Source organism: Lytechinus pictus, chromosome 8 (assembly GCF_037042905.1).
Source record: "Lytechinus pictus isolate F3 Inbred chromosome 8, Lp3.0, whole genome shotgun sequence".
In the NCBI taxonomy this organism is placed as follows: Eukaryota; Metazoa; Echinodermata; class Echinoidea; order Temnopleuroida; family Toxopneustidae; genus Lytechinus; species Lytechinus pictus.
The window spans coordinates 19,701,621-19,724,433 of record NC_087252.1 but is presented as its reverse complement, the minus strand read 5'-3'; the positions used below and the strand labels follow the sequence as shown (position 1 = coordinate 19,724,433).

At 36.1% G+C, this 22,813-nt stretch overlaps 1 protein-coding gene across 3 annotated transcripts; it reads left to right on the top strand.

The window, feature by feature from the left end:
* Nucleotides 1–9,101: 9,101 nt before the first annotated feature.
* LOC129266253 (uncharacterized) lies at nucleotides 9,102–22,788 on the top strand. Of its 3 annotated transcripts, XR_010294443.1 has the most exons (9): nucleotides 9,131–9,582; nucleotides 10,226–10,408; nucleotides 11,455–11,783; nucleotides 12,197–12,358; nucleotides 14,416–14,519; nucleotides 16,044–16,166; nucleotides 17,474–19,206; nucleotides 19,789–22,151; nucleotides 22,607–22,788. XR_010294443.1 is itself a non-coding variant. In XM_064103733.1 (7 exons), the coding sequence occupies exons 1-7, from the start codon at nucleotides 9,516–9,518 to the stop codon at nucleotides 17,559–17,561; spliced, it is 1,056 nt and encodes a 351-aa protein (XP_063959803.1). In that variant the 5' UTR covers nucleotides 9,102–9,515; the 3' UTR covers nucleotides 17,562–22,788. The 3 variants fall into 3 exon arrangements, 1 of the variants encoding a protein (XP_063959803.1); XR_010294442.1 differs by having other exon boundaries at nucleotides 19,789–22,788; XM_064103733.1 differs by having other exon boundaries at nucleotides 9,102–9,582; nucleotides 17,474–22,788.
* The last annotated feature ends 25 nt before the right edge of the window (nucleotides 22,789–22,813 follow it).

Genomic DNA, 22,813 nt, shown 5'->3' with positions numbered 1-22,813 from the left:
ATATAATGTGAACTATAGTTTGATTCCTCCCTGAAAATGTAAAGTTGCCAGTTTAAGTGTCTGCTTTAATATTGTCAAATCTGCAACGAAAAAGAAATATTGTATTATTGAAAAATCGAAATACAAAAAAAAATTATTGACATTATCAACTCTCTCATTTGCATATCACTGAGTTGTGTATATACCTTTTTTAATAAGCGACATACAAATGTCGTAACATTTTATTTTACATCCAATTTCGATGAAACTTTTTGCATTATGCTAATTTTTATTTTGTTCTCTCTCACTCTCTTTTATCCAAGTTGACATTTTTTTAAATGGTGACTTTTTTTTTAATTTGCAAAATGTTTTATTAGAAGGATTTTCCAACAATAAACTTCAAAGTTTAATTCCAATCATTTTTCCAGGAGATGGGGGCGGTTATTGCACTCGATGTCAATTTAATCATTTTTTTCAAAGAAAGTCTTGTTTGTATATTATATACGAGCGAGCGAAGCGATTGAGAAAGAATGATGGATGTGAAGGCATTCGATTTTGACGATCATCGATTGCAACCTCCTGTATCCATGCAGGTGCAGTTTGCTGTTTCTAACTGCGAAACTGTTCTCATAGTCTTTCCCCATTGCAAGATGAACAATGAAAGTGCAGTAATGGAATTTTCCAACATAATTATGGAAAAGAAAAATAATGTTCTTTCTTTGTGTGTCTTTTTTTTTTTCGTTTTTGAGTTCAATATAGGGATGTACAATATTACGCCCTGGATTGTTGCTTAATGATGCGATCGAGCGAACCGTGAACCATGAATGTACGCTTAAATTAAAAAAAAAATAATAAGCAAATTATAGATCAACGAACTTGACTATTTCGTCACCCGATCACCTTTATGGAATACCTAAATATCCTTAAACGTTCCTTGAACTAAATTGATCAATTTCTGGAATTATTCTTTTAAACCTTAGGACTCCGCAGAGTCATAGGCGGCGGAAGCGGGGGGGGGGGGGTTGGGGACGGGGGGTATACTGTCCCCCCTAAATTTGAGGTGGGGGGACGGTCCCCTCCATACATTTTTGTTGATAACCATTTTTTTTTTTGTCAGAAAATTTTGGTTGATACCCTTTATTTACTGTTTTTTTTTTTACCTGTGTCCATCCCAACATTTTAGGTGGACCCCCCCCCCTAATTCTTTTGGCTTCCGCCGCCAATGCACAGAGTCCACACCCTAGTCCTTCCTTTTTCCCACCCTACTTGATATTCACAAAATGGGTTTTAAACTTATGAATATGCATTAGATATCCATTCTTTTATGCGTGTTAATTTTATATCTACAAATCTATACGAAATTTGAAGCTACCAAAATTCCTCAAAAATTGTTAGTGTCTTTATTTAATTGCATAAATTCACGATTTTGTGACAAAAACTTTGAATTATAAAAGAAATTTGGGTAATTAATTTGCATATTTATCATGACGACAAAGCGCTGACCAACCCCATTGAAGATCACTCCCGCGCGAAATTCTCCCTCTTCATTATCCCGCGCTATAGTAGGCGGCAAGTAGTAAGAATTCCAAAAATTTTCTGTAGAATCTAATTTTTTGTGCTTATCCCCCTATTTTTAGGGTGCTGAATACGAATCTGCTTGTTGCCAAATTTATAAATGCTGTCTTCACCCGTTGCCATGGCAACCGATTAATTTATCAAAAATAACATGTATTCCCATGTAAATGGTAGATAAACATGATATAAATTAGCCAATTGATTGAATTGAAGGTTCCAGTTAAATGCAAATGAAATTCAAAAATATTCAATATCATCAAAACAGTTCCAACTGGCCCGTTGCCATGGTAACGGCTCATTTTCCTCCAGAAAAGTAAAAATTTTGATTTAAAGTTGTAGAATCTGTTTTTTGTTTCATTTTCCCTGCGATTAGGGTGTTAAACATACAAGTAATTTTTGCTAAATGTATTAATACACTCTCGTTCTGTTGCCATGGCAACCAAATAATACCTACTTTGGTAAAAAAAAGAAATGACATAATAAAAAAGATAATGGCGGGAAATACAATAAAAGCGACTTAACCTACATGCGTTGAGTTTTCCCACTCATTTAGAACAAAAACTACATAAGTGTTATGCGTGAGTTTATTGGAATGAAAGGAATTGATGTTGCCTTGACAATGCTTGAATTTAAAAATAGATATCCATATTGCAAATGGCCCGTTGCCATGGCAACATCTTTTTTTTCTAAGAAAAGAACAAATTTTGATAAAATATATATAGTGTCACATTTTTTTTCTTTCATTTCCACTAAGTTTAGGTTGCTAAAAATTAATATGCCTGTTGGTTAATGTGCAAGTACCATCTTAAACCGTTGCCATGGCAACCAAATACCAACTTATTGGTAAAAAATAAAATGTTGAAAAAGGTAATGGTGGGATGTACAGTAAAAGCGAACTAATCTACATGCGAAAGGCTTGACCCATTAATTTGATTTTTAAACCAAGTTTACGGTAAGAATTCTGGATGAATTCATTTGAACGATAAAAATTGATGTTCCCTTGGCAACATTTGGCTTTATTAATAAATGCCAATGTTGCAAATTTCCTGTTGTCATGGTAACGGCTCATTTTACACCAAAAAAGAACAAATTTTGATAAAAATATGTAGAGTCACATTTTTTTCTTTCATTTCCACTAAGTTTAGGTTGCTAAAAATTGATATGCTTGTTGGTAAATCTGTCAGTACCATCTTAGACCGTTGCCATGGCAACCAAATACCAACTTATTTGGTAAAAAATAATATGTTGGAAAAGGTAATGGTGGGATCTACAGTAAAAACGAACTAATGTACATGCGAAGGGCTTGACCCATTAATTTGATTTTTAAACCAAGATTACAGTAAGTATCCTGCATGAATTCATTAGAATGATAAACATTGATGTTCCCTTGGCAACACTTGATTTCATTAATAAATATCAATGTTGCAGATGACCTGTTGTCATGTTAACAACTCATTTTACACCAGAAAAGAACAAATTTTAATAAAAATATGTAGAGTCCGATTTTTCTTTCATTTCCGCCAAAGTATACATGTAGGTTGTTAGAAATTGATATGCTTGTTGCTGCTGCTTTGGTAGTGGTTAACTAATTTAATTTCATATGATAAATATCAATGTTGCAAATGGCCTGATACCGTGGTAAACATCACTCCTCGCAAAGTTCTCTTCTGCAGACTTTTCAACCTGAAGAAAGTAAACTGTGAGCAGTTTGCCATAGATCTGGATACATATCTTCAGAAATTCCCTGCAATCCCTACTCACTACGAAGCTGGTAAAGAAATCATCAAGGAAGAATATTCCAAAAGGATGCCGTACAAACTATATTCAGGACCAGCAGAAACACCAGATCCGGATCCCTGGGAATGACTCTACAAAGTCCCAATCTAGATCCCAAGTTACCGCGGGCCAAGTGGCCAACCAGCTTCTAGTGAACAGCCAAGGTAACCCTCATAATCAACCGTGAAGATCCTACATCAAAGTCTGGGGACAGCTTGTTAAGAGTCATCTCAATTCACAAGACCTTTCAGCATGAACAACTTGTGCAATGCTTTAAGCAATGAAGATCAGCAAAGGAGCTGGATTGGATGATGTCCTCGATCTGTGAGCAGATGAAACATCTTGGACCTGTTGCACCCCAACGGCATGCTTGACAAGCTAAACTACTGTCTGAGTGAAAGCACAATGCCAAACTTATGGAGGAAATCAAGGGTAGTTGCCTTATTCAAGCCAGGCAAAAAAACTGCTAGCACAAAAAAGCTACAGGCCTATATCTCTGCTTTGTCACACACACAAGATCTTTGAAAGGCTCCTAGTCAACCACATTGCTCCCTTGGTGGTTGAGCTCCTCATTCCGGAACAGGCAGGATTTAGGCCAGGAAAGTCTTGTACTAGTCAACTGCTGAATCTGATACAGTACATTGAAGATGGCTTTGAGAAAGGGTTGATAACAGGAACAGCCCTTGTTGACCTCACTGCAGCTTATGACACAATCATTGAATTCTCACAAGGAAAGTCTTTGAGATGATAAAGGACCTTAAGCTGACAGAGATGATTCAGAACATGCTCTCAAATCAGCGGTTTTTGTGAATCTCAGTGGTTCCAGTAGCAGATGGCTGACACATAAAATGTCTCTCACAAGGAAGCATCATCGTCCCACTCTTTAGCATCTACACAAATAACCAACCAATCCAGCGTACAGGGAGAACTTCCTGTACGCTGATGACATTTGCATTGCTTCACATAATTAGTCCTTTGAAGAGATAAAAAAAGGACTCAGCGATGCTCTGGTCATGCTGGTAGGCCTGACTCCTTACTATGCTGCAAATCATCTCTGGGCAAATCCAGAGAAAATCCAACTCTGCTTTCCATCAGTAACTAAGGGTCTGATGATATACAAAATGGTTGGATAACAACAGTAAGCTAATCTACCTTGACGTCACCCTAGACAGTTCCCTTACCTAAAAAGAACATGTTGCCAAGACAAAGGCTAAAGTTGGAACTAGGAACAGCATCCTGAAGAAGCTTGCCAGCACAAAATGGGAACAGATGTCAAAACCATCCGTGCGACAGCTCTTGCTCTATGCTACTTGACTGCTGAGTATGCAGTCCCCATCCCTTTTAGGTCATCACATGCTGCAAAGATTGATGCAGCCCTGAATGCTGCTTGCAGAGCAATTACTGGCTGCGACAAAAACAAGAGCAGATGATCTCTACCTACTGTGTGGTATTGCCCATCCACACATCAGAAGAGAGGTGTCAGCACAGGTGGAAAAAAACGCAAGAAGATCACCCTCTTCAAACCGCCAAAAAGAGACTCTAAACAAGATGTCGCTTCCTTCACTCGACTGAATCCCTTTATGGCTCTGCTCACAATCAAAGGGTCACCCTATTGTCTAACCACCTATGGTCTGTGATGCACAACCATTCCTTTGAACCTAGCAAATTGCTTCCCAGGTTCAAGTGAGGAATGTGGAGTGTAAAGATCCATTTTTGACCATTTGTGCTCTAAAAAATTTTATAAAAAATAGCCAGTATTATCAGTATGCCATTTTTTCTAAGGGTTTGTGAAATTTGGGAGAATTCAGCAAGAGACCATTTTGAGAATATTTTGGGCCATTCGGCCCAGAAATCTGACAGAAATATTGATTTAGGGGTAAAGTTTTGAAGAAATAGACATGTCACATCTATTTGCTGAATTGAATTAGCCCCAACTTCAAACTCCAAATTTAAGGGTCACAAATGTCTATATTTTAAAGCTAATGGTTAATGGGCTGAAATAGAATTGCTAATTACATTCATGTATGATTTGTTTCTGGGCAATTAATTGTATGAAAAAATACTGACCATGAAATTTGTATTTAAAAACTTTAAAATGGCTGCCGGCAAACATTTTGAAGAGAAATTTTGGGTGGATTTTGTTATAAAGCTGATCAAAATATTATAAAGAATGGGTTTTATAGGGGAAAAGGAAATCAAAATCTTAAGTCTATTTGATGAGTTGAAGTGGTCTTGACCTCCTGAACAGAGATTGACTAAAATAAAAATATCCAGAGTGGCCGCTGGTGGGCAGTTTGAAAAAAAAAGTATTTGGGTTGATTTGTGCTATAAATGAAAATAGCAATATGGGGATTTTGGGGGTTAGGAAATTAAAATCTTACGTTCATACAGTAAACCGACCTAAACTTGACCGCCTAATAAGAGATTACTGCCATGAAAAATTCAACCTGACAGCTGTCTGTCATTTTGAAAAATTACAATTTTAGGGGGTGATTCTATTTTGATAGTTGTTTTATTTATTTGGGGGTTTTAGAATCAAGAAATCAAAATCTGAACTACATTTGACACACTGACCTGGCCTTTAAAACCAATGGCGGTCGGTTGCCATTAAAAAAAGGGTCATGGGTTGCAAAATGGTGTTCCTCAGGGTTTTGTACTGGGACTTTTACTTTTCACACTGTATTTTTAACTACTTGGGGACACTTTGAGGCAGAATAATGTTGAATTTAATTTCTTTAGATCCCAAATCTGCAACTTGTTTTCACAATGCTGTTATACAATATTGTGTTCAGGAAATTAATGAATCAGTGATAAGAAATAAAGTTGAACCTACTCTTGAATGAACAAAAACTCCTAAACGTAGACACTATTTACATGCCCATGTTCATTAGTTAATTGGTAATTCTGAATGTGTCAGAATTCTAGGGGTTGAAATTAATTTGTCATTAACTACTAAACCAGTAAATTTGCTTAATTTAATTAATGGTCGGAAAGATATTGACAGATGATGCTTGGCATCATGCTGTTCAATCACTGGTGTTCAGCAGCCAGGATAATGGTCACTACAGCACATTGAGAATTGAGCAGTCGGTACCATTTCAACGGCCAGAAAATATGATCATGTGTTTCCTTCGTTCAAAGAGCTTCACTTGCTACTTGTCAAAAACAGAATTATAGACAAAATTGCTTTGTTTACTTGTCAATTGATAGCCTGACACCACAATACATTTCATGCTGGGGTGTTTTCCAGACCCTTTCCTATCCCCTAACTTAGGTCAACAGTGCATAAGTTTCACTGGTCCCAGTATTCAAAAACCGTTCATGTCCTTCTGTACAATTATTTGTTAAAAAGCTTACAAACCTGTAACACCCACATTATATATTGTAAGCACTTGAAGAGTAAAATTATTCATTTTATTCATAATAATAAATAAAATAATATAGGATTTGTATAGTGCTCCTATATTACCCTGGCTAAGCTGGTCTACCGCATCTGGTGCTCACCGTGAGCTTTTTATTGACTTACTTCCTGCAGGTACCCATTTACCTCACCTGGGTTTAGTGCAGCACAATATTGATAAACTTCTTGCTGAAGGAAAACACACCCTGGCAGGGAATCGAACACATACCCCTCAGATTGAAAAAAACAGTCTATAACCACTAGACCACGACGCCCCCACAATGCTATGTTATATTGAAAAGTGCTTTGAGCATGTTTACATGAAGAAGTGCTATGAATGTTAAAATTTATGTATTTATTTTAATAGAAAGCTGTTAATTTAACTCCAAAGTTTATTTGGCAAATTGACATGACATAATCCTGGCCTCCTATTAGATACAACTCACCTTTTGAGGATACTATGGTAAAATTCTTCCATTTTTTTAATGTAGACTCAATGTAGGATTTTCATGAAAAACCCATTCATTTAATAATAGAATCCTGAGGGTTTTTTTTTACCTCAAAAAACCATTGACCTTCACCTAGTGACATGATATCTAATTATCTTGAAAATTAATAAACCTAAGTAAAGTTTTTGATGTTGATACCACTGTACAGTCAAAGTTCATTGACCATAATTTTAACCAGAAACTCATGCACAAAGATTAGTGATAGTTTAATACCGTTATGTCCAAGTTTCATGAAATAGATTCATATATATGCACTCTCAAAGTTTTGCCCTTTCAGAAACTTGATGAGATTCAATGATGATAATACAACATGATCAATTTTGGTGATAGTAAAAGACCGCAGACCTTGATCATATGACCTGAAACTTGTGCAATATGATTTTTAATGATCATCCAATGTTTTGTTGAAATTTCATGATATAGATCCATACATAACCAAAATTATGAAAACATTTCTAAATTCACTTTTTTCAAAATGGACATCAGCTGCCATGTTGGATATGGCAATAATCTCAGATTAGGAGGTCACGACCACGTCACCTGCTGAGTCCTGTCATAGATTTTTTATTTTCATTCATCAAGTGTATACCCCCCTTATTATGTTGAACTCTTTTTAACACAAATCACCCAAAATCACTTTACTTGAAATTACTATCTGCGGTCATTTTGGAGTTACAATACTGGATTTCCTGCAGAATAAGTACAATTTTTCTTTAAAGATTGTCCATCATTAAAATGAGTGTAATTGGATAATTTATTTGAGTACATGTTACGTCAAGAAAATAAGCTGTTACCATGGTAATGGGAGGTTTGCAACATTCATACATGTATTTATATTTATATTAAAAGCAAGTGTCACCAATGCAACAGCTATTCTTTTCTTTCTAATGAACTCATGCAGACCACTTACTGTATTTTTTGTTTAATATAAAACGAATGGTTCAAACCTATTATATATGTATTATGTATGTATGTATTATGCATGTAGATTGTAATTTTTATGGTATTTTCCACCATTATCCCCCCCATGTTATTTGGTTTCCATGGCAATGGCCTAAGATGGCATTTATACATTTAGCAACAAGCATATATAGATCTAGCATTCTATAATTAGGGAAAATGAAAGAAAATTCAGATTCTACAATATTTTTTATCAAATGTATACTTTTCTGAGAAAATTAAGCTGTTACCATGGCAACGGCCAATTTGCAATATTGATATTATCTTTAAATTCAAGCATTGTCAAGGCAACATCAATTCCTATCATTCCAATAAACTCCTGCATAACACTTATGTAGTTTTTGTTCTAACGTTAAATGTGTGGGAAAACCCAATGCATGTAGATTAGGTTGCTTTTATTGTATTTCTCGCCATTATCTTTTTTTACCATGTTATTTTTTTTTTACCAAATTAGGTATTATTTGGTTGCCATGGAAATGGAATGAGAGTGTATTTATACATTTAGCAAAAATCACTCCTATGTTTAACACCCTAAATGCAGGGAAAATGACACAAAAACAAATTCGACAACTTTAATTCAAAATTTCTACTTTTCTGGAGGAAAAATGAGCCGTAACCATGGCAACAGGCCAATTGGAACTGTTTTGATGATCTTAAATATTTTTTAATTTAATTTTTATTTAATCAGAACCTTGAATTCAATCTATTGGCCAATTTATATCATGATTATCTACCATTTACAGGGGAATACATGCTATTTTTGATAAATTAATCCGTTGCCATGGCAACGGTCGAAGATGGCATTTATAAATTTGGCAACAACCAGATTCGCGTTCAGCACCCTCAAAATAGGGGAAATAGCACAAAAAATCAGATTCTACAGAAAATTTTTGGTAACCTTTAATATTATGACGAGGAGCTGTGTACTACTAGCGCTGTTTGGTGATGACTGGAACGTGCAGAGAGGATCTGCCTTTTTAGCATGAACTTTGGCGGCTTATTGGGTCTCGTTTACGGCAAGATTTACCTCTAAAACTGCGTTGATTCCACATATATGTTCATGACTGTTGCTGTCAAGATTAGGTAAAGGAGATTACAATGGTTGTATGATTTTAACAATATAATTTTTGCGTTGATCGCGGAGGTTTCCGATTGGGGGCCGGGCTTGCTGCTCGAACTGAGCTTTTTGACCCCGTCGTTATCCAGGGTTCACCGCTGGCTTGACCGCTGGGCGAAGCGAAGGACGTAGCTGGGATCTCATAGTCATACTCTTCTTTACATAACGTGGAAAAGCTGTTGCCTGAGCCGCATTCAAGATGTTTCCAGGAAGGTTTGATCATAACTCGAGACCTGAAGTCTTACGGGAGCTACCTGTTTCAAGCAGTAAGTTGGATAAAAGTTTATGAATAAAACTCACAGAGGGTCAGAGTAGACCTCTAATTTCTAAATAAAAAAAGTTATCCTAGCCCATTTAAAAACCAGAGCAAGAGTTGGTGGGCTCAATTCATGATGTATGGGCCGCTACAAATAAAGTCATTTAGCAAAGGCCAAGTTAGGCTAACTAATTCAATGTTAAGTTAAAATTCAGACAAAGCAAACAGTAAGTTGAAAAGTTACAACAGAAGTCAGAAACAAAGTTAAAGTGAAAGTAAAGAAAAAGTGAGTGTAAAAAAATACAAGAATGAAAAAGATCATTGTTATTAAATAATGCTCAAGTCATCTTTAATTAATCTAGAATGAGATCTGGTCGAGTGAGATTTCAGAGATTGACTGATTTTTTTTTCATGATTGAAAAATGTGAAAGGAATGAATAAATCTGTCACTTTAAAATTCCCAGCTGTTTGTGTCATAAAAAAAAAATTGATGGACTTGCAGTACCTCACACTAAATAAATTTAGTGAAGCAATAATGTGTGTCAGTGTCTCATTGCTACAAATTATTCTACTCAAGTGTAATAAATCTAGTTTTAAGAGACCTTGCAAAACTAGGTCATTACAATTTTCTTCCTATCATTTATATTTTTCAGTTGACAGTGATGCTAACATTGGAAGAGCAATGCGATCGGGGAATACCACCATCATCACGATGAGCCCTGATCGTCCACCCAGGATCCCGATCCATGCAATGGGCGGAGAGGGGCTGTTCTGCTCCCCGGTCCAGTATCTCTATGCAACTGGTAGAACCAGAAGAAGACTACAGCTTTACCCTGGTAAGTATGCATGGAAGAAATCTCTAAATATGGGGTATGGTTTTATGCTGGAAAATCCCTAAACATGGACCCAATTTTTAGATAATGGCCTTAAACATGGGTTCATATTCTCCTCCACTGTCTTAGGTGCAAATACGAAATGACCTTACATTTGTAAATTTTTTTTTTTTACTTGTCTTGTCAAATTTTCCAGGGGAAAATGTGCCCCCCCCCCCCCCTTTGGAAAATCCTGTATCTGCCCCTGTAATAAATCCCTAATAATGGGTACCTTTTTAGCCAAAATGACCTGTAAATATGGGTATGGGTTTTTAACCTTCAGCCGCACAACCCCGTCCAAACCAAATCTAAGTACCCCCCCCCCCCCCCGGATCCGGGGGGGGGGGGTAGACACTGTAATTAGATGGTGGACACCATATGTAATCATGCACAAAGCATGTAGCCTATATAATGATACAGGCAAATTAATGAAAATAAGGTTTGAGCTTTGGTTCACTTTCCTTCCGCAGTCTTTCCATTCACTAGTAGTTAGGCAAGTTTGATATAAAATCATATGACTTTATGGAAATCCTCATTAATTTAGACTTATGATGAGGTGATTGAAATTTGAAATCCCTCAAATTTTCACTCGTCACCCGTTTCTCCTCCATCCTCTGTCTATTCTTTTTTACTGACTCCTGAATCTTCGCATACTGGAGACAAGGAAATAACTCAAAAGTATAGAAGAGTCTTTTTTATTCTTCAATATTAAGAAAGTATTAAATAGACTGTAAACAAGAGTTTATGTTTTGTTGTTGCAACTGTATATTTCTTATACCTGGGGTGCCAAGTCTCCCTGATTATCAAGAAGACCCTGAAAATTGACTGCTTTTCAAGTGAAAAACTGGAGATTTTCAACATCTTGTTTCATTTATTGACTTTTTTTTTCATTCGATTATGTGAAATGGAGAAAAGTTTCCCTCCTCCCTCTGTAAATTCTCCCAGTAGTGTAAAGGGTGAATGTTGTACTACATGTATGTTGTAAAACATTGCTTTAAATCATTTTCTAGATGTTGACCGCCCAGTATCGCCGACCTTTGATGACTTCAAACCCCCGATGTCCAGCACCCCCGGTCCTTCCTCACCCTGTCGATCATCGCCCCGGTCGTCGCCACGGAAACGCAACATCAACCAATCATCGGGCTACTACAGCCACCTTGATTCTGCAGAGGAGAGCATCCTACAGGAGAGTGTTTCGTGGTTACGGAGGGCTAAGAAAGCGAGGAAGGAGAGGAGGGAGACATCAGCTGACCTGGTGAAACGGTTGAGGGCACTGACGGCCGATCAGCTCGCAACAGTCGTTGGTGACTTGCTCAAACAACATCCTGATCTTGAAGAGGTACTTTTTTCATGATTCTGACCAATAAAAGTAATAATCGTGAGTAGCATAATGAGCCCAGCTCTTTTGAGGAGGTCAGACATGATGATGCTGTATGGGCAATATTAAGTTGCAGTCGAGTAAGTGAGTTAAAAAAAAATGACCTTTTAATTATGAAAATCTTGTTTTTTTGACAGAATATTTATTTAAAAAATGAAAGTTTTGTCTCTCTTTTCCTTTTCTTTTATTCTCTTTTGTCCTGAAACAATATAGCAGTGATACAGTGTGAGATGCCCTGGTGAAGTTTAAGTCAAAAGTTAGTTTGATCAGTACGCCAAGCATTTCTTCATTTTAAACATACACTGTAGTGTACGTGTATTACAATATTATCGAAACAGCACTAAACCAAATATATTTCTTCATCTTTTTTTCAGGACCTCCAAGATTTAATACCAGAGCCCGATATATCGTCATGCGAGGAAGAAATATGTGAACTGCTCCATAATATCTACAGGGCTATGCCACGGCAGAGACTAAGCTCATCTCGTAGTGCGTTCACATATAGACAGGTCCGACTACACATTATCAAATTCAAGGTAAGTAAAATTGAGATTGAATTGACTGAATCTTCCCATGATAAACACTCCTGGGAAATTGTGCTATAATCAAGCTTCAAAATGTTTTTGTCGGCTAGCCCACGTTAATGAGCTCAAATTTATACAAACCAAAAGTCTAGCTCTATATGTTGCAATGTAAATCGAGAATACAGCAATTGTTGATTTGACCCTAAGAAAGATCCAAATACTGCACTTTGATCTGCACTTCATAACATACATGTGCATCTAGGGAAGTGAAATATGTGGAGACGTTGGTGATTGCATATAAAATCTCCGAAAGCTGGGAGGGAGAAAATCATAAAAAGGAAAAAAAGTTGTGAAATTATGAAATTATCAGGCTGACATAATAGATGGAAAGGTCTCCCTCTTTAATAGCTGAATACCCCTTTTCTGTGTTGCATTACTACAGAAATGTAGCTGATACTTGGAGGTATTAGCATTCGTTTTCCAGCCCCCCCCCCCCCTTTTATTCTCATTAATTGTTATAACAAGTTAAGTCTCTCAGCTTAGCACAACAATGACCAATGTTCAAAGCATTTAATAATGGTGGTCCCTTGTAGCTACTGTATAGGATTTTCTGAATCCACAGTATTGGTCATTTGTTAATCTTGACCAAACATTGTATCTTGGCCTGAGTCATCTGGATGACTATTGTCCAGAGGTGGTCATCTGTGAATAGGTGGAGAGGGAATTGTTGGGAGCCCTTGCCAGCCATTGTTTATAGACTGGGCATTGGTGAATGGTTAGTGGTGTAAAGAGGGATTAAGTTGCACTGTGTGAAGCATTCATGGTTGTGTGATGTGTTGATGGATTAATTTTATGACACAACCTCTAATACCTGGGCTAGATCTATACATGTAATGCAGGTAGTTTGAAGGGAAAGAAAGTAGTTGTGTGAGTGTGTGTGTGTGTGTGTGGGAGGAAGATGGGGGATATAGTATTGATTTTAATTGATGTTATGAAGGGACTAATTGCAGTTTGGAATATAAATATGCATGTCCAAACTGGCTGTCAAGTAAATGCTGCATGAGCTAGTAGCTACATGTACATGTAGTAGTTCATGGCTGAATGTAAATGTATATATTTTTTATTATTGAGCTAGAGGGAATTAAGTGGCCAACCAAATGACAAGAATGATATTTGTCGAAATTTTGAAATTAAAATTGAAAGATGTCGTGGGTTATTTAGGTTTTTTTTAAATTTGTCGAACCCATTTTATATAGTGGTACCTATCTAAAAAAATATGAATAAGTTCAAATAGGATCCAGTGAAATTACTGCTTAAGTGTTGATGTGTTGAATGATTTTGGGTGACAAATGCATATTCTTGAGAAATTTTAGGGTCGTTTTCCAAGCCATGGCAATATACCAGCCCCAGATGTGCTTGTCTGTGTTAGTGATCTTTAGTGTGATCATTTTTGTCTCGCCTGTGTAGCAGACTCGTGGCACATGCACCACAAGCAATTACACCTGGGGTTGTTTCACAAAGATGCATACATGATATGAAACAAGCAATTTTATTGATCAATACGCATAACTTTGTGCGTGTCCTCTTGGCATGATCTGACCAATGTGGTAGTCAATGCCTTTTACACCGAATGCAGCTCGGCATTTAACTGCGACTCTAAGTCATACTTAATTCTTTGTGAAACACCCCCCATATTACATGTAGATAAACATGTGTATTCATGTATCTGATCTACATGTAGATCTATTACACATGATTACAATTAATTGTTTTTATACATGCAATCCTTGTTATATCTGCAACTATTTATATTAAAGGTCAATTCCACTCAGCAGAAAGTTGATCCGAATAAAAACAAAAAACATCAAGCAAGTGTAACTGAAAAATATTATCAAAATCTCATGTTTGAAAAAAAAGTTTTGATATTGTAAAATTTCACTTAATTTCACAAAAGTTCTTTGCACGTACAGGTTAGTATGCAAATGAGAGAACAGATGACATCATCCACTCACTATTGTGCCAATATATATATTCTAAAAGAATGTTTTCTTTATTTTTTGCCAATGCAGAAGGAATGCATCCAACATGGCCGCCATTTTGTGAAGTGTAAAGCATGGGATGCTGCGATGAGATATGTTCTGGTTGCCTGGCAACAGGTCCACAAACTACCTGTGTAAGTATAATTTTGTTACGGGGGAATCCACTCTACATATAATTGGGTGTTTTTTTTAAGAGTGGATTTTCATGAAAATAGTCATCTTTGACACAAGAATTAGTGACTACAGCTCATTTACTTATTCTCAAACACAATTCTAACAATGTAAAGAACAATATGTACTGAAATTTTGCTGAATTTTACAAAAATTCATGTTTAATCTGAAGTTCAGTTCTTAGGTGTGAAGACATGGGCCCCCATCATATACTGTCAATGAACAACGGAGCATCCATAATACATGTAATCCTGTGTACATTCATGAAAAGGTCAACTTGTTACTATGAATATAAAGGTCAATGTTTGATGGTTGGGTAGGGGGTTTTAATGCATTAATGAGGCTTTACTGTAGGGGTGGTTAATCCTAATCTTACAAATAATCTTCAAAACATTTGCATAATAGTTTGCTTGGGGATTCATTTTCTATAGGATGAAACTTTTATTGTGATATTGATCCAGAGTTTCAGACTTGCCTTTTAAACTTTTGAATAGCTGCATTGGACAATGGGCCTAATTGGCTGAAAAGGAGAATAATTAATTCTCTGTGTAATCTTTAATAGCAAGTATTACATGTAGGAGTGCCTTGGCCTCCAGTGGAAAAGACTATGACTGTGTAAAATATGCATTTCTTGGAATTTGGTGTTAATAATTATAGCATATGGTAAATGGTGCATTTTTTTACCTGATTGCTAAGAAAGCATGAATGCTTGTAATAAATCGAGCAACCAGAGGTTCAGTGACTTCAGGTCCTCTCCAAGGGACCTGGTTAAGAGGATGAATGCCTTACCAAAGGACACTAGCGCATCAAGTGGAAATCCAACCCGGGTCACCGGAATCCGAAACCCCGCTCTACCGACTGAGCTATCGCACCTCCACAATACAGTAGACTGCAAAATTGCACCTTCCATAAGTCAAATAATTGCCTGGCTTAGTTTGAGCATTATTTCTGACTAGAATATGTATGTAAAGGATGCATTAATATTGCCTATTAAAGTCAAGCAGATTTCTCTAGTCCCAAGACGCCATGATGCTGTACCAAAATTTTTATTTCCATTCAGCATGCATTTTTTCTGTATGATCAAGTCCTTTCCCAACCACCCAACACTACTCAATATTACATCGCACTTCAATGTATTTAAACAAAAAAATACGTTTTTCCATGGATCAAATCTTCCAGCCTTCATAAGTTTTTTTTTTTTCTATTGTAGGTTTTGGTACATGAAGTGCAAATACAATTTTGGGATAACAAGACCTTGCACTCTGTTTTTTTTTAGAAAGATTTTATTTCATAACATTTTGTACAAACATGTAGTATCGTGTAACAATGAGTCCTTTCAAACTAGCTCCAAATGCCAGAGCCACTGTTATAATATCAAAGTCCTTTCAAAAGCACCTGGAGATGTTAATTGGTAAATGATAAGTGCTATACAAGAACCAAATATTATTTTGATTATCATCTTCTATTCTTTTATTCTTCCTATATAGGTGGGAGTGTCCTGCTCACAATCGTCTAAAGACAAGCTGTTATCTGGGTCTTGCTGCTGTGTGTGTAGAGTCTCTAAGGAAAGGAGCATTCAGTTTACAAACATTGCAAGAATTCAGACCAAAGTAAGAGCTATGCTTGTGTAGAAAATAATGTTACTTGTAATAGATGTTCATTTCACTTCACCCGCCATAACCCTACTGGGCAATTCCATAAAATATGTACGTCCAACCCCCTATATGTGGGGCCTTTATGAAATTTTCTGTCTCTGACTACTTGTTCTTTTGACAGTCTGTAATGTTCTCAAAGGACCATGACTTGGTCAGTTTATCAAGTGAAGTAACTTGAGAAAATGGGGGTCGGACGTACAAAAAGGTTGATTATTTTAAGGAATTGCCTCTCTTGTAATTTCTCAGTCTTTACAAGAGATTGGGTATTTGGATCAGTTTGGCTTTCTTGTTTAGAGTAATCTCAATTTCTAATACTTTTCAGTGCTCTGGGCGCCGTAACACAAAGGTTAGCCAATCGCTAAATGAAATGGCCTATCAAGATCATCGTTGCATGCACATTTTGCTCGGTAGACTGAATAGGAACCAATCAGAATTGGTCTTTCAAATTTGTGATTAATCACTAACCTTTATGTTACGGGACCCAGATCATATCATTTGGAGAAATAAAATTTGAATTGAATAAATCACACAAAAGCTGTATTGTATTGGTATTGCTTTGTTTTTGTTTTTTCACTCTGGTTTGGTGGAAGTGTATTGAATGATGATTTTCCTGTAAATCAGTGCCGGCCACACCGAAACATTGTTAGCCTAACAGAAAGCCCAGTCACATCTTTCGGATTGTGAAGTCAAAACATTTATTTTAATGTGTAAGTAAGAAAAATTGGTTGTCACATTAGGCATCGCTGCCATATTACTGATTGTAACATGGCTTCTGTTTGCGCATTGTTAGCACTAACAACGTTTCTGTGCGGCCCATACAAATCACAAAAAATATGTATGTTGCTATACATCTGATTTGAATTTATCAATAGGTGCAAAGTCTACACCAAATATTGTCTGCAGATAATTGCATGGCTACCAAGTCTCCCTGATTGTTGGTGAGACTCCCTGAAAACGGACCAATTTTTGAGCGATAAAATGCATATTTTCAACATCTCCCTGTTTCATACATTGATTTATGTGATTGGAATGTGTGTTAAAGAGAAAGATCTCCCTCCTTCCTTAGTAATTGCTTTCTGAGAGGTAAATATTTAAATTGGCATTAGTGTTATCATTATAAAGTCCTCTGCCCATATGGCATGGTTGATGAACTAATATTATTCTTGTATGAATGTTCCTGATATCTGTATGCTGTTCTCTATTGTGGATCAATGGGTAAATTCACACATGTTCTTATTTCTTTTCTTTTTATCGTTTTACAGGATTGAAGCCATGGTCAGCGCTGCTCCAGAGATGTCGGCTTGTCTACAGAGGTTGAACATCATGATGGAAACGTCATCAGAATCGTAATGATGGTCTGAACACTGCATTCTTGTTTGTTGTTTTAAGAGACACAACATCAAGTTCTTGTAGGAATGGGTTTAGGACATGTTGGTCACTATTTCTCAGTTGTACAACATGTCATCTTTGAAGTTTTGTGATGATCGTAATTCCAGAGTTGTTGGTTTGTCTAGAGGGTTGAACATTCATGACAGAAAAGCCATCAGAATTGTAGTGAAGGTTGTGTAGGTTTTGTGTTTTTCTGGGATTGGGTTTAGGACATGACTTGCTTCTTAATAGTTGAACATCATCTTAAAAGGTTCATTAAGAGCAAACTTGGGAAAAGGATGGTGAGAAGCCTCAGTAGTGAGTAGAGATGTAACGGAATCGTGAGGCTGCTGGAGAAAACCTTCCGTAGACTTTTTACACGTGACTCGGGCCGAGGCCGGTGAATTGTGGCGTCGAGGCCAACCAGCCTCCACTACATCCCTGCCAGTGAGCTTAATAATTATTGACCTTGTTAGAAGGATGGTGATATCATCAGTGCAGAGACCTGTCTGTGACTTGGTTTGTTCACATCGCAACTGTAAACTTAAGGCATAAGATGGCTGACAACGCCAAGAAGGCTCCTATTAAACCGGCCAGCGACCCATCCGCCTGGTGCTGAAATGGTTCTGACAGCAATCACCGAATTGAAGGAGCGCAACGGCTCTTTGCTCCAGGCAATCAAGAAGAACATCGAGCAGAACTTCGATGTTTAGATCAACCGACAGCTCATAGAAGGGCAAACTTATGCAGATGAAGAGGATAGGTGCTTTGGGTCGCTCAACTCGAATGTGCAAGCAGCCAGTCAAAGACAGAGACCTATTAAAATACTTTAAACACTTTTAATCCACTTCTTTAATTCCTATGATTATGTGAACACATATACCAAAGGATAGTGTTTGGTTCTAAGAGTTTTGACAATTTGAAAAGTTTGTAAAGGACATGTTCTATTGTCAATAACATGTACTGGAAATACATTTAATTGTGATGTAGTCATATTTTCATAATGTTGTACATGTACAACATTATGAACACTGGTTTATACTACAGTTGAATGCTATTGAGAACTTTCTTGGCTAAGATCATCATGTTGTTGGAGATGAGAATCTGTATTTCCAATACCTTTGTAGAAGTAGCAAGAAATAGTAGTAATTCACAGTGCATTAAATTTGCACACTTCGGGCAGCTGAATAACATTGAAAAAACATTGCATTGCAACTTCTAATGTTTACTGTGCTTCTGTCTACATGAAAAGTACTCTTAATACAAATTTTCTTTGTATGAAATAGTTCTTGACACCTGTCAAGTCTTGATTTGTAATGAATTTATGCTTGTTGATCGATTTAGTTCTACTATTGTGCCTTAATTTCTGATAAACTTATTCTTCCTTGGCCAATGACACTATTATGTGTACTGAACTGTGCTTTGATTTCTAATTCATACACTGAAGTATGATTTGTTACCGAACTTTATTGTGCCTTAATATCTGATAGAGTTGTGCCTTGATATCTGATAAATTTATTCTTTGTGGGCCAATGCTACCATTTATTGTGCCTTGATTTCTAATAAACATATCCTTTCTCTTGTACGTTAATTTGAATTAAAAAACTCTGTCTCGGCCAATGTTGCAGTTCTACTTTAAAGGAGAATGAAACTCTTGGAGCAAGTTAGCTTTTGTGAAAGCAGAAAAATCAAAGGATAAGATCAACAAAAGTTTGAGTAAAATAGGACTAGCAATAGAAGAGTTATGAGCATTTGAATGTCGAGATCACTAATGCTATGGAGATCCTCCCATTGGCAACGCAACCAAGATCTATGATATCACAGATGAACAACTCTCCCCTTTTGGACACTGAAAATATACCCCAAAACATCTCTTTTTGCTCATTCTAATCATATGACAAACGATTAATCAATGATATAATGTTGTGAAACCTCTGTATTTGTCCTCTCATAAAGAGAACACCTCACCTTGTGATAGATTCTATAAAAGTGAGAATATAAGTGAAATAAGTACTAAAGCAATGAGGGAGTTGTACGTGTGTGACATCACAGATCTTGGTCGCATTGCCAATGGGAGGATCTACATGGCATTAGTGATCTCAATATTCAAATGCTCATAACTTTCTTATTATTCATTCAATCTTCCTCAAAATTTCAGCAATATGTTTCTTTGATTTTTCTCTTTGATATGGATTCAGCTGGTTTCAAGGATTTCATTCTCCTTTAACATAACTTCATTTCTGATAAACTTACCTGTATTCATAACTTTGCTATTATATCTGTTATACATTTTAATATTGTGCCTTAATTTTTAATGAACTTATTCTTTCTTGGCCAATGTTACTTTTAGTTTATTGTGCCTTAATTTCTGATAAACTCATTTATGTCTCAGCTATTGTAACTGTTATACAATTAATATTGTGCCTTAATTTGTAATAAGCTTATTTTTCAGCAAATTGCTCCTTACGCAGTACTAGCGACAGAATTACAAGGTACGGGATTTGTTTAAACCTTTTTTTGTATGATTATGTTCAGGAACTTGACACATCTTTTTCTATATTGGCTGTGCATAGCTTAGTATAGTCAATGCATTCCCTCTTCTGTACAAGCAGTAATAATGACTCATTTGAATGTACTATAATTTGTAATATTTTTTTATATTGTGTCATCTTGTAGTATTAAGAGTTGCAATGGTATGTTGTGCTTGTTGATATTTGATTTCAATGTTAGTCGATTATCACCAGCAAAATAACGCTGATAACATGATGTATCGTCGAGTCTGAAAATTCATTATGAGCTGCAACTCCATGAAGGCGGGGAAGGGGGAAATAAAGTAAGGCCGTCATCGTAATGAATGAAATCGTAATGAATCTGACTTCATTCCTGATCAAGAGAAGGTATTGATTAAAGGGGAATTTCACCCTGACTAAAAGTTTATTGTAAAAATAGCAGAAAAAATAATAAAAAATATTGGCAAAGTTTTTAGGAAAATCCTTAGGAAAAAAAAAGTTATTAGAATTTTAATTATTTGATTTGTAACAATATGCAAGCAGTTTTCCTACATATCGTATGTTAAAAAATTAATGAAATGTTTATTTTCTCAGAAAATTGCAAATGGTTTTTATTTTACCTTCAGTACCAGTATATCAATACGCAAATGATATCACACCCACTCCTAAAGAGAAAATAATAAAAATAAGTCATCACAAATCATTCAAAAATGAAATTTAATGCATTTTGTATCATGGAACATATGGGGCTCGTTTTTTAAGTCACAAACCAAAAACTTAAAAATGTAATAACTTTCTTAAACTTTAATGGATTTTCCTCTAACCTTCACCAATATTTTTGATTTTTTCCCCCTGCTATTGTAACAAAGTTTCGGTCAGGGTAAACTTCCCCTTAATGACATTCCAGAAATGTATTCTTATTTTTTACAGTGTACCTTGCTAAAAATTTTTTGTCATGCTACAGTACCTACTCTTTCAGACCAGTCCACCTCATTTCTTTTCTACTCCATTTTATTTTTTTCTCCATTCTGCATTTTGTTTTCATTCCTTTCCACCTCACCTCTTTCCAGGCCTACATGTAGATATAAATGTAATTCAGCTGACTTTGTTGCTTTTTTCATCATTCCAATTGAATTGAGCGGTATTCTTGCACATTTAGATGTAGATGTTAATGTAATAAGTGCTATACAAGTGAAGGATATTTTATATTAATATAATTGCTATTGTGAATTATTGATCAGATATTATGTATTTCCATTCCAGTACATATTTTTTATTATGCTTGTTATTGTAAAATTTGTTTAGAAGTTGAAAAGGGAATTTTCGCTGCAATTTGGCTAGTTTCTAATGGCTCTATGTTGGCTTTGCCAATGTAAAGGTCAGGTCCACCCCAGCAAAAAGTTGATTTGAATCAATAGAAAAAAAATAAACCAATATGATGCTGAAAAGTTTTATCAAATTAGATAAAATAAGGGAGCTATAAGTTTCACTTATTTTCACAAAATATTCAAATGAAAAATGGTGATATGCAAATGAGCACACACCATGGACCTACTAGTCCATGCACACACTATTTCTTTTGTAATACCGTATGAATTATAGAATATTTCGTTATTTTTGAGATACGGCAATATTAAATGAAGCTCGTCAATAAGTCACGGTATGATGTAACAATGCTCATTCCACATTTTTCAGGGAGAAATAAATCTTTTTCACATTATGATAATGAAATATTTTAATGAAATGAATGTTTGATATATCACTATTTATTCAAATAAACTTCTTTTTGGAGGTGTACTTGATATGTAAGTAGGCCATCTACAAACAGGGTATGTACAGAGTTTTGGATAGATTGGAACAAATGAAGCTCGAACACTCAAAATTTCGGCAACTTAAATAATTTGCCAAGACGTTGATTGAATGCTTTTAAGCCAACTATGCATACTACAATGTAATGTAATGACGTCTTCCGTTCAAAATATTTAAATAACTTTAATTTACAGTAAGCCAAACTCCACATATTCAGTAAAGTCTTGTTAGGCGGTTCTAGTGACAATATGAGGCTGTTCTCACTACGTTCCTAAAACTAGTTTACTGGAAACTAGTTTAACGCGTAGTGAGAACGGTCGAAGCGATCTTGGAAGCGATCTTCCAAACCAGTTTGGAAAACCACCTCGAGATGTAGTTTTCAAGATCGCTTTGCCTCGTTAAACTGGTTTTAGCGTAAGTGAGGACACAACCGTTCTTCGGGAAGCGATCTTCGCACATTTTGAGTGTGCTACTCCACACGACAGGTGTAGAATGCCTATGCTGCAGTTTCGAATTTCGCGCGATACGTGTCACCCCACTGAGAGCATTTCCATAGCAACAAGAGCGCTTTACGTGAAGTGATTTTGAAAACCACTTTCGTGTGATCAAGTGAGAACGCTAGCAAAGCGATCTTCCAAAGTGGTTTCCTGAATCGGTTTCCAGTAAACTAGTTTTAGAAAGCGTAATGAGAACGGCCTCTATGATTAGCACGGTTTCCAATCAGTACGATATCAATACTTACTGATAATTGTTGGAAGTTCAAGCATTTGTTGGAATGATTGTACATAGTGGAACTGTATATTGTCTGTTAATGGACAATCGTATTTTGATTGAATTCTTGTTGTTCAATGATTTCAGGGTTTGAATAAAGAAATGTTAAAAAAGAGAAATATGCCTATCATATATTTCTATTTT